Source organism: Chiloscyllium punctatum, chromosome 2, assembly GCF_047496795.1.
Source record: "Chiloscyllium punctatum isolate Juve2018m chromosome 2, sChiPun1.3, whole genome shotgun sequence".
In the NCBI taxonomy this organism is placed as follows: Eukaryota; Metazoa; Chordata; class Chondrichthyes; order Orectolobiformes; family Hemiscylliidae; genus Chiloscyllium; species Chiloscyllium punctatum.
The window spans coordinates 47,359,510-47,376,577 of NC_092740.1; the positions used below are offsets into that span (position 1 = coordinate 47,359,510).

At 39.7% G+C, this 17,068-nt stretch overlaps 1 protein-coding gene across 3 annotated transcripts in view; it reads right to left on the reverse strand.

Annotated features, from left to right (window-relative positions):
* oclnb (occludin b) overlaps positions 1–17,068 on the reverse strand; it is a 44,342-nt gene that overhangs the window by 1,300 nt on the left and 25,974 nt on the right. For all 3 annotated transcript variants that reach the window (XM_072582100.1, XM_072582110.1, XM_072582117.1), the window contains exons 5-8: positions 5,182–5,318; positions 4,520–4,729; positions 4,254–4,422; positions 1,774–1,815 (exon numbers count right to left, since the gene is read on the reverse strand). In XM_072582100.1, the coding sequence (XP_072438201.1) occupies positions 1,774–1,815; positions 4,254–4,422; positions 4,520–4,729; positions 5,182–5,318 (558 nt within the window). The remainder of the gene's footprint in view (positions 1–1,773; positions 1,816–4,253; positions 4,423–4,519; positions 4,730–5,181; positions 5,319–17,068) is intronic.

Genomic DNA, 17,068 nt, shown 5'->3' on the forward strand with positions numbered 1-17,068 from the left:
CATACAAAAAGTAGAGAAGTTAAATTTATTAAAAGCATTGACATTCTTCACCCTAAACAGCAAGAATATTCAGTGGTCATCATTGAATATCAAATCAATTGGACTGAATGGTGTTACTGTCGATTGTGTTACCACAACTCTCAATAATAGATCTAATGGAAAGCTGCAATGGTTTTATTTTTAAAAACTTCTCCAATACTTGTCATCTGTTTACTTTTCTAATCCAATGTTAAAAAATGTAGCAAGAATGCTGCTTTTGAAAGCTTTGAACTAAGGAAGCACAGCAGCAGAAAGTTGTAACCCTCTCTAATTTAATTGCTACATTTAGCTCGAAGAAAACATGTATCAATAGGAGAGGTACACAGACAAATAACATTTCCCTCATCTCTGATTGCAATGACTAGCCATTTTCACATGAGATAGTAATCTTCACTATCTTTAACTATGAAATAATTTCATTGACACAACAAGCTTAGTAAGAGCAGGCAACTAGTAGTAGAAAGGAAATGGCAGAATAATTATTATTAGGTAGTTAAAGGCCTCAAAAGTTCCAGAGCAGCAACTTGAAGCGTCCTCGCCACCAATATTTCTCCATTGCCCAGGTGATTTCAAAACAAAGTTTACAAAGTTGGACTGAATGTGGTAATAAGGTCTCAAATCATAAAGATGTACAACAAAAGAAACAACACTTTAGTCTAACTTGTCCATGTCGACCAAATTACCTAAATTAATCTAATGTCATTTGCCAGTATTTGGCCCATCTTCTCCTGAAGCCTTCCTATTCATGTACTCCTCTAGATGCTTTTTACATGTTGTAATTGTAGCAGCCTTCACCACATTCCAGACATGCATCACCCTCTCCAAGAAAAATTTGCCCCTTTGGTCCCTTTTAAATTTTTCCCCTCTCACCTTAAACCTAGACCCTCTAGTTCTGGACTCTCCTACCTTGGGGAAAAGACTTTTGCTATTCACCCTATTCTTGTCCATCATGATTTGATAAACCTCTACAATGTCGTCCCTCAGCCTCCAACAGTCCCCAGAAAAATAGCCCCAACCTATTCAGCCTCCCCCTACAGCTCAAACCCTCTAATCCTGGCAACGTCCTTCCTACAGCAGGAGGATCAAAATTGAATGCAGTATTACAAGTGGCCTCATCAATGTCCAGTACAGTTGCAACATGACCTCCCAACTTCTATACTTAATGCACTGACCAATAAAGATAAGCATATTAAACACCTTCTTCTATCTTTTCTACCTGCAACTCCTCTTTCAGCAACTATCAACCTGCACTTCAAGGTCTCTTTGTTCAGCAACACCCCCCTAGGACCTTACCATTAAGTATACAAGTCCTGTCCTGATTTCTCTTACCAAAATGCAGTACTTCATGTTTATCTAAATTAAACTCCATCTGCCTCTCCTCAGCTCATTTGCCAATCTGATCAAAGTCCTGTTGTACTGTGAGATAACCTTTTCATTGTCCACTACACCATCAACTTTGGTGTCATCTGTAAACGTACTGACCATATTTCATATTCACATCCTAATCATTTATATAAAATAACAAAAAGTAGTGGATCCAGCAGCAGCTCACAAAGCTTCCTCTATGAATTAATCATTTGTTGGAGAGGCTTACCAAGGAAAATTAACTGAATACTTAAAATACTGTTCTAGTAAAATACCACAAGTGCGAATATTCTATGTAGAGAGTAAGAGTAAATCCAACGTAATAGAATTATTTAAAGTAATAATGTATTTAAATTTTAGACTACTCACATTCTTCACTTCTTTCAGTCTATTATATTCAGCAGCAACGATCTGAAAATAGAGGTGGAAAAGCAACATTAGCCAACAGTAATAATTAACTCACCCTATCTCATTGCACAATTTCAGATTTAGTAAAGACTGCTCTCTGGTCAGCTTCAGAAGGTGCTGTTCTAAGAAACTATCCTGAAAATGTGATGAATTCCTCAGAAGCCACCTTTGTCCAATGTGATTACAGCTTTTCAAAAAGGTGTAGCAATAATAATTCTTAACATTATACTCTACTGTATGCAGTGTGATTATGTTTGTGGTTCCAGCCACCACATCCAGAATGGCCCCTTGCATTTATAATTTCTTATTTTTCCCTAAATTGTTTCCATATCTTGGATTCCCTCCACTTAGGTCATCTCTCTATTATGCTAATACTATTATAAACTAACAAGTAATGTTCCACCATTTTCTAGTTTTGATTGTTATGTTCCCAAAACCTTCTGGAAAACATGCACTGGAATCAGAGTGGATGTGATTCCTAAATGTCCTATACCCATCAAGAGTCAGATCCCACTCCGTGTCATCCTGCAGCCATGACTCTGGAATGATTATACTATGTTCAGTTCCATTCATGCTTTCAGTCACAGTTTTCTTTTAAATGTGACATGCAATCAAATATATTCCATTTAGTTCTATCCTTTCACTCTTTTAAATTCTAATTTATCTGTTTATTGATTCTTAGATGAGTACATCTGCTCGCTTCTATCATGATCTGTTTATTCTTCCTCATATTTCTCTTTGGCATTGGCTCTTAAGTTTTCTTTTGAGTGTCCATGACAAGGCCAGCATTTATTGCCCATTTCTATTTCCTTGTTCTTCTAAATGGTCATAGGTTTGGAAGGTATAGAAGGAGCCTTGGTGAATTCCTGTAGTGCATCTTGTACTTGGCACAAACTACTGATACTAAGCTTCAATGGTGGAGGGAATGGATGTGGTGCCAATCAGTGGGCTGTTCTGTTCTTGATGGTGTCAAACTTCTTCAATGTTGTTGAAGCTGCACTCATCCAGGCAAATGGGGAGTATTCCATCACACTCCTGGCTTATGCCTTAGATGGTGGACAGGAGGGGGATACTTACATTATTGTGCTATGCCATGGAGTGTAAAATGTGAGCTTCCACTCATGATTTCCACGTGAAACTCTTGCTCAAGTTCATGTTTCACAAAATTGAACATTTATAAGAATTCTCTGGATCCCCCAATGGTTTATGTAGCAAAGACAGTACTATAACAAGTTAAAAGGAAATTAATATGTCCATACTCTCAGAATACACTCCATTTCCTGACAGAAATCAGGGATGGATGTGATTGAATTTGGTTGTGATAATGCCCCTCTCTGAACGGCATGGAAGAAGAATGGCTACTTGAGCATTCAATGTTCACGTATCCCAATAAATTTGCATCTTTAGACAACTTCCATTTACATACAAGCCCTTCTGTCAATACTTTGTGATGAAACACAGATGTAGTAAATAGATAGATCTCTGCCGCTCTCTGGAATTAACTATTTCTGTCAGTTTTTGTTCACATTATGTATATACCACTAAGTTTCCCTCTTACAAGGACCTAAATAATTAAATATTTAGTTAAAAATACCACCAACATTTAAATTAGATTTCCCACAGTATGGAAACAGGCCATTTGACCCAAAAGTTCACATCAACCCTCCAAAGAGTAACCCACCCAAACCTATTCCCCTACCCTATATTTGCCCCTGACTAACACTATGGGCAATTTAGCATGACCAATTCACCTGACCTGCACATCTTTGGACTGTGGGAGGAAACCAGAGTACCTGGAGGAAACCCACGCAGAAAAAGGGAGAATGTGCAAACTCCACACAACAGTTGCTTGAGGCAAGAATTGAACCCGGATCCCTGGTGCTGTGAGGCAGCAGTGCTAACCACTGAGACACCGTGCTGCCCTAAACTTAGTGCCAAGTTTGGAAAACTCAAGACAAACCACACAAACAGCACTTGGACTTTTTTTTATTAAAAAGTTTTGTGTATGTTGCGAGGTGTGCCTTAATTTGATGCTTCTATAAATTGAGCCCAACGAGCCTTTCTGAAGACTCCACTTAAAAGTTACCTCATAGTATTTGCTGATCATGGTATAAAGCAAAAAAACTTGTTCTCAAGAACAACAGGAATTGACAAGAAAATTACTACTCTCTTCTTGTACAGTACAACAGCAGACTTACTCGAGAGTATAAAGACTGAGGCACAAGGTCAAAGCACAAATCATCTCAGCAACAGCTCAAAAAGTGCATTAGTATTGAACATGTTACATGCTGGTCTCGGTCAGGAAATGGAGTGTATTCTGAGGGTATGGACACATTAACTTCCTTTAAATTTAGCTGTACCACACTATTATTAAAAAAAAAGAGAATATCTCAAGTACCTATGGATTTTTTTCAATGCCCCATCATAGATTCAAAACATACCTGGTACTGTTCGTCATCCTCAGTTTCATCAATCTCCTTGTCCAACTGGGAAAACTGTTTGTTAACGTCATCAATTTCAGCCTGTAAGCGTTTGTATTGCTGATGATCATTGTCAAACTCCCTCTTGTAATCTTGTCTCTGTTGGTCTGAAGTGATAGGTGGGTATTGACTGCAAAAGAAGTTCAATATTAATTAATACAGCTGTTTCACGGAAATTAAGATAAATTCTTACATTGGCAAAATGGCATCAAAAACATTTTAAAAACCTTTCCAAATCATCTTCATCCAGTTCATCACAGGATTCTGCTCCAGTTGTGTAGTCTGTATCACAGTCCTCATTCTCTGGTCTTTTTGCTCTTCCTGGCCTCCTCTTCCTAGGTGGCCTCCTTTGTGATGGTTTACTTTCATCAGACTCTCTGCTGGATGAATGTCGACCTGGCTGCTCATGCATGAGCGGAACTGAAACTTCAGGGACACTGCAGGAAAAGATATAACACAGACCAGTCAAAATTTACGCCAACCAGCATTCTCCTCTTTGAGCAGATTGGTTTGCAGCATTCAACATGCTATTGTATTTGGGATCCACGGAGATTGATGACAAAATGATCTCGGTGTAAAACTTGTTCCAGATTAGATTCACCAAACTCTAAATGTGAATGATGTTTATTTCTTCACAGCTGCTGCCAGACCTGCTGAGGTTTTCCAATACTTCTGTTTTGATTTTGTATGCGTGTATATATATATCACACACATGTATAATTTAGCAATACCAGGACTCAAGAGAGACGTGGATGAGATCATCTTGTTTATTCTTTGAGCTCTTACATTATATTTTTACTGGCTTGCTTGTAATTTAAGAAGAATGGACTAAAATTACAGGCACTGCACTGTAATATTAACCAAGGAAACTGAAGCATTCTGTACTTACTGTGCTGGTCGGACATTATCAGACCAGGCCCTTGTATCTCCATTGGGCTCATAGTTTGCACCATTCAGTGAACCATTAGGTTTATAAGGGTATCCTTCTTCTACTAATTCTTCAGGAACCCCAGACACATTGTTCACCTTGAATGGAAAGGAAAGTAAATATCAAATTAAAATGTGTCTATTTTGACATTTATACAACATTTAAGTTCTTTTATATTTAGTATTTCCTTGATCACAACTTATTTTCGATCACTTGGCACCACTACTGGATCGCTGGACAAATAATCACCACTTACTTCCCACCACCTATAGTAGCCTGCCATGACTGACTGCCCAGATTTGAGAAATAAGCAGAATATTTTTATCCATATTCCAACCATAATATTATTCAGTGGACCACAAGTTAAATAGGCTTTCTTTTAAAATAGTAGAAACATCTTGTTTGCCCCTAGAATGCAGGTCATCATCTTTATTCTCTACATTTACTAAATTGTGCTCCACTGAAATGAAGAACTGGGATAATTTAACAGATCTTTATATAGGCAGTCTCCGAGTTGCAAATGGGTTTCATACTTGAGACCATTCACAAGTTGCTTTTTATGCAAGTCAGAACAATATAAAATAGTACAGGAAACATTCATATGTTGGGATTTTTAAAATTATACCTCTGAATGGGAACATGTTTGTAAGTACAAGGTTAAAAAAAAAATCAGGTACCCCCTGTACAAATGTGCACACATACATCATCTTCTTACACCAGAAGATGGTTCACTGAATGGGCCAAAACAATGAGCCCAATGGAGAAAACAGGATGTGGTCTGATAATGTCCACTTTGGCAGATGGGTTGTTCAGAAGTAGATGTACCCCTTCCAAGGTCTCAAAGTGTCCCCTCCTGCACATTCCCAACAAAGTCTCTCAACCTATTTGATACCTTTTATGGATGAGCCTTTTCTATTTTGGTTCGTTACAAGGTAGTCTCCCACGGTTCAGTGGGTACGCTCTAGCTTTTTAGAAGAGATGCTTTGAGGATCCCAGAAAGCATTTTGCGGTCTTCCGAGGAGACTGTGCCATAACCACGTTCACAGCAAAAACGTTGCTTTGGGAGTCGAGTTTCAGATATCCAATTTACATGTCTTGGCTAGCAGAGCTGGTTTTGAATGATTAATATCGCCATGCTGTGCAAGTTGTTTTGGGAGAGGTTGTTGCAATTGAACTGCTTGGAGGTGCCCATTAATCGGAGCATGAAGTAGTGAGGGAATCACTGCTGCTCAGTGAACTATGGCTGTATCTTTTTTTATATCCTGGAGCAGTTTGGCCTGGGTGAAGTGTTTACTAGATGGGTAAGGGTCTTTTACACTGATCCTGTGGCAGCAGTTCTCACTAATGGTATAAGGTCTGATAATTTTAACATTGGTAGGGGCAGTTGGCAAGGCTGTCCCCTCTCACCTTGGCTCTTCAATTTGGCGATTAAGCCACTGGCAGAGGCCATTCATTGGGATCGTAATATAGCTGCCCCAAAGGTAGGGTCAAACGTGCATAAGATCACATTATATGCGGATGATGTTCTCATTTTTCTTTGGAGCCCGGCAGTTTCGGTGTCCCAGTTGATACAATGTATTAATTTATTTGGCTTTTTCTCAGGTTACAAGATCCAATTTTTCAAAATCAGAGGCTATGCCTATAGGAGTTTTAGGGCAATATCGGACGTTAAAGGTGGGTTCCCCTTTAAGTAGGCACAGAGAGGCTTTCTTTATTTGGGCCTCTCTGCTACCTCTACTTTTGGTAAGTTATTCAAACCTAATTTTGTTCATCTGTTTGACAAGATTAAACAAGACCTTCAAAGATGGGGGCGGGGGGGGGGGCTTCCAATATCATGGCTCAGTGGAGTTGCTCTATTAAAATGAATATTCTTCCTCATTTATTATATCCTCTACGGATGCTTCCCTTGCTTTTTCCTGGACAAACATTTCAGAAATTAAATGGTTGGTTTAGTTCTTCTATTTGGTGCCATAAGCAGCCTCTTATCAAGCTTACAAAATTGCAAATGTCTCAGGGTTAGGAGGAGTGGATCTCCCAGATGTCAGAAGATATCAATTGAGCTCCCTTTTACCTTTTGAGTGTGATTGGGCCTGTGAGGACTCTGCTTCGATATGGTTGGACATTGAGGTCTCCCAGACAAACTGCCCTCTTATTAACCTGTTGTTTCTGGACAAAATGAAGATAGTTGCAGACCATTGCTGCAATCCAATAGTTATTAACACTGTAAAAGCATGGGAGGGCAATGAGACAGATGGAAGGTAATATGTCTAAAATATCTTTCCATACTGCCAAAGTCGTTATGCCTGGTTTCTGGCCAGGGACAATGAATCCCAGATTTAAGTCCTGGGTGGATTGGGGAGTCTATCGTTTGGGTGACCTGTTTGAAGATGAAACATTAATGTCATTTGATCAAAAAACTTAAGTATGGATTATCGAGCTGGGACCTCTTCTATTCTTTTCAAATCAGAGATTTTATCCAAAAAGAGACTAAGCTTCAGGCAAAGTGCACTCTTTCAGTGAGTACTCTCTATCATTTGTTGCAGGGAGGTTCCTCGGGTGACATTGAGTGATTACAGGAGGTCTGGGAGTGTGTGTCAAGGATGGAGATCACTCCGGAAACTTGGGTGGACATTTGAGTGTGTGTCAGGAAAATTTCAATATGCTATGCAGTTAAAGATTCTTGATAGAGCTCATCTGGCCCCAGATTGTCTTGCAAGATTTAAGTAGGGTGTGCCTTAAATGTGCCCCAAATGTAAAATAAATAGATACCCTCATTCACGGAATGTGGTCTTGCCACGGGCTCCGTATATATTGCAGCGCTGTGGCAGGAGTAATAGAGGGTCTTGGGGACCAAAGTCAAGGTCAACCTGGTTTCCCTTCTCCTGGGTTTGCCAAAATTATCTTCCTTAAATGGATGTGGGAGAAAACTTTTTAGCATCCTCAATTTTTGTGCAAGGAAGAACATTCTGATGTGCTGGGTGTCAGAAAAACCCCTGTCAGGGTGGCAGAAGTTAAACACATTCCTTTGTACTTTGTTACAAATATGGTGCACCAGGAAACAGAATTTCTTTTAAGACATAGCAGCCCTTTTTGAATTATTTGGAAGCAGGTCTGTCTGCCATTTTAATTAGGGCTTTTGTCCAGCCAGGGTGGTTTGATTTAATGTCCGGAGATGAAAGATTTCGAGCAAACGTGGCTTTAATAATTGATGCTCTCAAAGGTGGAGTGTTGAGGTCTTGTATGCTGAGCGGCATTATTTATTTCTTGATATGTAATATGTGTAGATAAGAGTTCTTTTGTACAGTAGTTGGTTTATTGTTTAATATAGTTATTGTTAAATTTTCGTAATTTTAATATTTTGTAAAGAAAAGTGTTTTCAATAATTTTTAAAAATTTAAATGCACAAGTGTGTACATGCATACACAACCGAAACAAATCAATCAATCAATGGGCTTCAGAACTTTCTACAATCCTGATTTAAAACCAGAGTTGGGAATTATCTCTTTCACAAGAATACACTCACATTGGTATCCTGTATAATCAAGTTGGCCTTCCAGAGGTTAGACTTGAAGAGGTGTGTGCAGAATGGAGGTCATTTGGTCTATCAAGTCTGCTCTGACATTCAATCATGGCTGAAATGTTTCTCAACTCCATTCTTCTGTCCTTCCCCATAACACCTAATATCCTTATTAATCAAGAACCTATTTAAAGAGACTGAATGACTTGGCTACAACAGCCTTCTGCAACAAGTTGCACAGAGTCACCACTCTCTGCCTGAAGAAATTCCTCCTCATGTCAGTTCTGAAGTGTTCGGACTTCACTCTGAGACTAGGTCACCAACTCTTAATCTCTCCTACTAGTGGAAACATCTTCTCCACATTCACTGGATCCAGGCTGTTCAGTAACCTGTAAGTTTCAGTCAGACTACCCCCTCGTCCATCATCCTTCTGAACTCCATCATGTACAGACCCAGAGGCGTTCTCAACCCTTCCTCATATGACAAACTCTTCATCCCCAGCATCATTCTAAACCACGCCTGGACCCCATCCAAGATCAGCACATCCTTCCTTAGATATGGGTTGAAAAAAAAAAAATGAGGAGAAATAATTGAACACTCATGGTTAGGTGACACCAAGCTCTTTTCCATACCATCCTGTCAGGAGATTAGAATTTCAGTAACGTGAACTGCAAGTTCAATTGCTTGGAGTAATGCCATGTAACGTAACCATTCTTTTCTGGTTGGTAGAAGGGACTGGATACACAAACATAAATGGAGAGAAGTAGCAAAGGGAATGTCAATTGCATTTTAAATTCTTCCTTTCAAAAGCTTACGGTGCTTTGTGATTTAATTTTTAAGTCATTTTCTTTCAGGATTCATCCATAATTAATGTTTCAACAGTATACAAGCATAATAAGAAACTCATACATTATACCCATGTGTGTTTGTAATCTCGAGCACTTACATTTTATAAATTACAGGCCTCTTCTTTTTCAGGACTGGTAAGCTTGGTGTACTTAACAACAAAAAAGGTACAATGGCCATAGAGGAAATGCAACAAATGTCTACCAAACTAATTTCTGGGATGGAGGGATTCTCTCTATATTAGATAAACTTAGGAGAATGAAAACCCAGTCTATGAAAATGAGAAGTTATTTGTTTTCATTCTTTCATAGGATATGAGCAGTGTGTATCCTCAAAGAGCATAGTTGCTCTGAGGTTCTACACACCAGCATGATTGGTGTGCCAAGATGGTGACTTCTAGTTTCACGTGCATTGTCCTGGAGGTCAGTGGTCAAGAAATAAAACTGGACAGGAGTATTGGTGGGCATCACTGCCAAAACCAAAAGCTATTGACCATTCCTAATTACCCTTTGATTTGATAGGCCATTTCAGAAGGCAGTTAAGACTTTAAATGCGACTCCAACCCTGTTCAAAGTAGACCAGGTGAGGACAAAAAAAGATCTTTCACTCAAGGACATTACATACATTAAATACTTTACAGGCAAGAAAGCATCTCAAGTGTAGTTACTATTGTAATACTGGAAACACTGCAGCCAATTCACACACTGCAAGTGCCCCAAAATGCTAATAATGAACATACAATCTTCTCTTGGAATGTAGATGGAGAGCTAAATATTAGAAAAGGACACCAGGAATAAATTCATTTTAGACTGGTGACAGAATAATACAGCCGAAAATACAAACACATCAAATAGGGGCAAAAGTCAGCCATTTTGCTGTTCAAACCCACTAAACCATTTAACAAAATCACAGCTCATCTATTTCAAATTCCCTACCCTTGCTGAACAAAAAAGTGTTTTAAAATATTTAGTGATCCTGCTTCCATTGTTTTCTAAGCCAGAGAGCTTCAAAGTTAACCAATCGTTAGAATACAAAATTCTCATCTCTGCCCTGATGTTAAATACTGCTCCAGAGCACTGGATTGATCCACTAGAAGAAATACTCTTTCACATATTCAACTTGGCAAGGTCATGCAGAATTTCATTTATGCACTTGGAGTTTCCCTTTGCTCTTCTAAACACCAGTGGAAACAAGCCTAGCCTGTCCAACCTATCCATATAAAACAACCCAGTTGTTCCAGATGTCAATTTGGTAAGCCTCTACTGAAACACTTCTGAAGCATTTACATCCTTGCTTAAATAAGGAGACCAAACTTAGACACAGTATTTCAAGATGTGGTCTCAATGCCCCTTATAACTGAAGCATAACCTCCTTATTTTTGTATTCAAGCCCTTCCATTATAAAGAATATTACTGACATATGTGCTCAATTATGACTGTATCCAAAAACTAATGTTCTGTGACTCTTGCAACAGAACTGCTTATTTCCTCTATCTTGCAATTCTGCAGTGGTTATCCATTTAAGTAATGTTTTACATTTTCATTCTTTCTGCCAAGTTGAACAACTTTACATTTTACTACATTATGCTCCATCTGCCAAAATCTTGTCCAGTTACTCAATCTATATTCATCTACAAATCCCTAGTCTTCTTCACAACACATTCACCTCATCTATCGTGATGGTATTATGCTTTCATACCCCTCAGCTAAGTACACCTGATCACGTCCTGGGGATATATCCACTTGTGTTTCAAGGCATCCAGCACTTCCTACTCTATAATATGGACACTTTTCAAGGTATCACCATCTATTTCCCGACAGTCTATATCTTCCATGTCCTTCTCCACAATAAACACTGATGCAAAATACTCATTTAAATATCTCCCCATCTCCTGCCGCTCCACACAAAGACTACCTTGCTGATCTTTGATGGGCCCTGTTCTCTCCCTTGTGACCCTTTTGTCCTTAATGTATTTGTAAAAACACATTGGATTTCTTTAACCCTATGTGCCATTCCTGATTTCCCTCTTAAGCATACTCCTACTGCCTTTATACTCTTCTAAGGATTCACTCGATCTATCTTGTCTATACCTGACATATGCTTCCTTCTTTTTCTTAACCAAACCCTCAATTTCTTTAGTCATCCAGCATTCCCTACACCTACCAGCCTTTCCTTTCACCCTAACAGGAGTATGCTGTCTCTGGACTCATTATCTCACTTCTGAAGGCTTCCCATTTTCCAGCCATCCCTTCACCTGCGAACATTTGCCCTCAATCAGTTTTTGAACGTTCTAGCCCAATACTGTCAAAATTAACCTTCCTCCAACTTAGAACTTGAATTGTTAGATCTGGTTTACCCGTTTACATCACTGTTTTAAATCTAATAGAATTGTGGTCACTGGCACCTCAGTCACCTGCCCGGTTTTAATTTCCCAAGAGTAGGTCAAGTTTTGTCCCTTCTCTGATTCATCCACAAACTGAATCAGAAACTTTTCTTGTACACACTTAACACTATGGCAGTCCCAGTCTATGTTTGGAAAGTTAAAATCCCCTACCATAACAACCCTATTTTTCCTAGAGATGTCTAACTTGCTCATTAACACCTTGAAGAATTCTAACAGATTTGTCAGGCATGACCTCCCCTTTATGAAGCCATGCTGACTCAGCCCCTATTTAACCATGCTTTTCCAACTGCTCCACAATCTAATCCTTAGGAATGAAATCTGAAATCTAAAAATTTTACCAATGACCAAGGTCAGGCTTAATGGCTTGTAATTTCCTGTCTCAGCCTCTCTCCCCTTGTCAACAGAGGTGTTACATTAGCCATTGCAAATGCAGTTTTACATTCCCCTCATATGGGGATTTCCAATAGCTCTAAGATGTAATTGATTCAACAAGGCTATAAAAAAACATTTAAAATGGCATAAACCACTCTACAGACTGAATAATCTCTCATATTTTGATTACAATCAGGACAAATCCACCCATGGCAATCCCATCACATACTTTTCCTGCCAGTGATCTTTATGGTGAAACTTCTAAGTGGGATGTCCTGTATGTCGCGATCATTATGGAGACACGGGTGACGGGTGACTTAAAACTTTGTCAGGATTAAGAGGAGCTTTTCATCCCTCTATCTTTTCTTAGCTACCCAAGGTAAATCAGTCAGAACCCTTTGAAAATCTTCCTCAAAGCCAGGAGATGGAAACAAGTTATAGAGGGGTAATTGCTCATCAGAAGTATCAATTTCCAAGGCAATTACTTTGTAGCCAGGGAGTCAGGACTTCATGGGTTCATGTCCAGCCTCCAATGATCTGGAGGTTGCTTTTGAAGCCTGAAACATTAACTCTACCTCCGTGTTCACAGATACTTCCTGAACTGCTGCATACCATGCATTTTATTGTATTTAAGCAAAAAAATGTAATAAAATTCATATTTAGCAACATTACAGCTCCTTGCAAATACAATTGAGTAGAAATAAAGTAGCACAGAGCAATTTCTTAAACAGGCACAGATGGGGGTCACTAGCAATTCCAAATTTCCTTTCAACATGCTGGTTTCAAACCTTAGTATTGTGTCCAGCTATAGCCTACAAAACCAGTTCCTCTAGTTTTCCTTCCAAGTGTTTGAAATGCCATCAGCAGCCATTTCAGATCGGTTTTAAAAACTGCAGTTGGCTGAGAATTTAAAATGGCTTCAATCAGCAGGAAATTCCTGCCCTTCTTTGTTGGGAAGAAACAATCACCAAGTTGCCATGAACAAATAGCAATTTAAAATGGTCTATTCAAACAAATACTTGAAGTCTGTCTTCTATATGTACTGTCATATAGTGTGCACTGTCACATGCTGGAGACACACTGGAAACTGGATATTAAAATAAAACTTTACATCGATTGATAATTATATTTCTTTTCCTCCCAAGTACTTCTCTCTCACACCAGAACGTCGAATAGGAGAAGCTGGCAAGTTAATTCTGCCTTTTAATTTGCTTAAAAAAAAATCAGCAAAAGAGGTTCATTTCCAACTCACGCACGAATGTCAGACAGTGAAGACTGCAGATACTGGAAGTCAGAGTCAATAGCTGTGGAGCTGGGAAAGCAAAGCAGGTCAGAAAATAACCAAGAAGGAAAGTCAAGGTCTTGACAAAGTTTCAACCTGAATCATTGACTTTCCTGCTCCTTGGACACTGTCTGACCTACTGTGCTTTCAGAGCGCCACATCTCAGACTAATACCTGGTGTCTGAATTAGTTAACAAGTTCTGCAAATTTCCCAATCAGGTTTGTAATAATTACTGTTTTAAAGTATTTATGATTTCAAAACCAAGTTAATTGGAAATGGTATTTTGTCTTTGACCAAAATACCATCATTAATAAATGAATAAAATGAAGTGAAAATTGAAGACGAGGTCATACACAGAAGGGAAGAATTACAGGAATGAATAGAAGGGCAAAGATTTTTGAGCTAAGTACAAACTACAGATTTCTGTCTTAGCAAGAGTGACCAATGACCATCTCTAGCATGAGACAATCTGAGCATCAGAGAGTCAGAGATGTACAGCATGCAAACAGACCCTTCGGTCCAACCCAAATCCTTGACATTCAATGGTATTACATCACAGAATCCCCAAATCAACATTCTGGGAGTTACCATCAACCAAAAACTGCAGTGGACCGGCCACAGAAATACTGTGTCTAGAAGAGCAGATCAGAGACAAGGAGTCCTGCAGCTAGTATCTCCTCACTCCCCAAACCTGGTCCTCCATCTACAAGGCTGAAGTCAGGAGTGTGATGGAAACTCACCACTTGCCCAGATGAGTGCAGCTCCAACAATGCTCAAAACACTTGACATGATTCAAGACAAAGCAACCCACTTGATCGGTACCACATCCACAAACATTCACTCCCTCCATCACCAATGCGCAGTAATGACTGCCATCTACAAGATGCACTGCAGAAATTCAAAGATCCTTAGACAGTACCTTGCCAAATGAATGACCACTTCTATTTAGAAGGACAAGGGAAGCAGATACATGGGAACACCACGATCTGCAAGTTCCCCTCCAAGCCATTCCCCACCCTGACTGGAAAACATATCAACGTTCCTCACGGTCACTGCCGCAAAATCCTGCATCTCCCTCTGTACCAGCATTGCGGGTCTACCGATAGCACAAGAACTGTAGTGGTTCAAGGTAGCAGCTCATCACCACCTTCTCAAGGGCAATCAGAGATGGGTAATAAATGCTGATCTTGCCAATGATATCATTATCTCAAGACAGACTTATTTTAAACAGGACCATTTGCTATCTGAAGGAGCAAGTTGGAATTAGTGACATGATAAATGGGGATTCTTGACAAAAAATTAACAAAGTTTTATTCTGCTCAGTGTTTGATCAGAATACATTCTGCCTCACCTTCAACTGGACAGAAAGGTTGATAACAGAGGTAAATGTGCCCTGCAGGGAGGTGATTCATCTGGTGCATCATCTTCAGACAGACTTACTCCATACGTTCAGATAAAGTTGCTCAAGGGCAATATGCAAAAATCAGTAAACAAAGAGAAGGTGGAACTTTGTAGCCAAAGTGTGTCACATGTACTAGAAAAGCACAGATTGTAGGACTGTCCTTGCATGTGTCCTATCAACATAAGCCAGAGGAGAAAAGGCAACACAATAGCATGATTGACTACATTAAATACCATAGTGAAATAAGAAAGAATATTACAAAATATTACATTGCACTCACAGAAGATAGTATTGCGGTATTTATAACAGACAGAGAGGGAAGTGTGCAGAAACCAGAATACTGTAACAAGATTCAAATGGAGTAGACTGGGAGGAATAATGATGGAGAAGAAAGTGAGGACTGCAGATGCTGGAGATCAGAGCTGAAAATGTGTTGCTGGAAAAGCACAGCAGGTCAGGCAGCATCCAAGGAACAGGAGAATCGACGTTTCAGGCACTAGCCCTTCTTCAGGAATGAGGAAAGTGTGTCCAGCAGGCTAAGATAAAAGGTAGGGAGGAGGGACTTGGGGGAGGGGCGTTGGAAATGCGATAGGTCAAGGTCCACCTATTGCATTTCCAATGCCCCTCCCCTCCCCCACCCCCCACCTTTTATCTTAGCCTGCTGGACACACTGTCCTCATTCCTGAAGAAGGGCTCATGCCCGAAACGTCGATTCGCCTGCTCCTTGGATGCTGCCTAACCTGCTGCGCTTTTCCAGCAACACATTTTTCAGGAATAATGATGGAGTTAGGATTACGCCATCAAGGAAAAAAAAAGTTGTCTGAATTATCAATTCAACATATATGTCCGTTTGATGCAAAAATACCAAATGAGTTTTATGCTGAAACATGGCCTGCATGAGCTGACTTATTTTGTTATACTTTTACAACTTCATTTCAACTATATTCACAAGTCTTGTTGAGATCGAAAATAAAATTGAAAGTGGGAAGTGAAAGAAATGTGAACAGATGTTTCAATGAGTTGAGTTAATGCAGGTACTTTAAAACATTGCATTTAATGTGTAAAATAGATGACCCAAGATTTCCACAAGCATGGGAATGCAACAGAAAAATTCCTTATTGGGACATTCCACAGACGTTTTTGTCAATACGTCTTCAAATCTGAAGTATATAGTCAAAAGAGATGTACAATGCAGAAACAGCCCCCTTGGTCCAACTCGTCCATGCTGCCCAGATATCCTAACCTAATCTAGTCCCATTTGCCAACACTTGGCTCATATAGCTCTAAACCCTTCCAATTCATATACTCATCCAGATGCCTTTTAAATGCTGCAATTGTACCAGCCTCCACCCAGTTCCTCTGGCAGCTCATTCCAGACACACACCACCCTCTACATGAAAAGTTGCCCCTTGGTCCCTTTTAGATCTTTTCCCCCTTACCATGAATCTATGGCCTCTATTTCTGGACTCCCCCACCCCCGGGAAAAGACCCTGTCTATCTACCCTATCCATGCACCTCACGATTTTATAAACCTCTACAAGATCACCCCTCAGCCTCTGACACTCTGGGGAAAACAGCCCCAGCCTATTCAGCCTCTCCCTACAGCTCAAAATTGTCCAACTCTGGCAACATTCTTGTGAAACTTGATAGGGTTCAGAAAAGATTTACAACATTCTTCTGATAGGAAAGAGGTTAAAATAGCACACAATATTCCAAAAGCAGCCACAGCATGACCTCCCAACTCCTGTACCAAAATGAGTCAAAAAAGTGAGGACTGGAGATTAGAATAGAGAGTGTGGTGCTGGAAAAGCATAGCAGGTCAGGCAGCATCCGGGGAGCAGGAGAATCGACATTTCGGGCAAAAGCCCTTCATCAGGAATGGCTAACAAAAGTAGATTCCTGATGAAGGGCTTTTGTCTGAAATGTCGATTCTCCTGCTCCCCGGATGCTGCCTGACCTGCTGTACTTTTCCAGCACCACACTCAACTCCTATACTCAATGCACTGACTAAAAGGAAAACATAC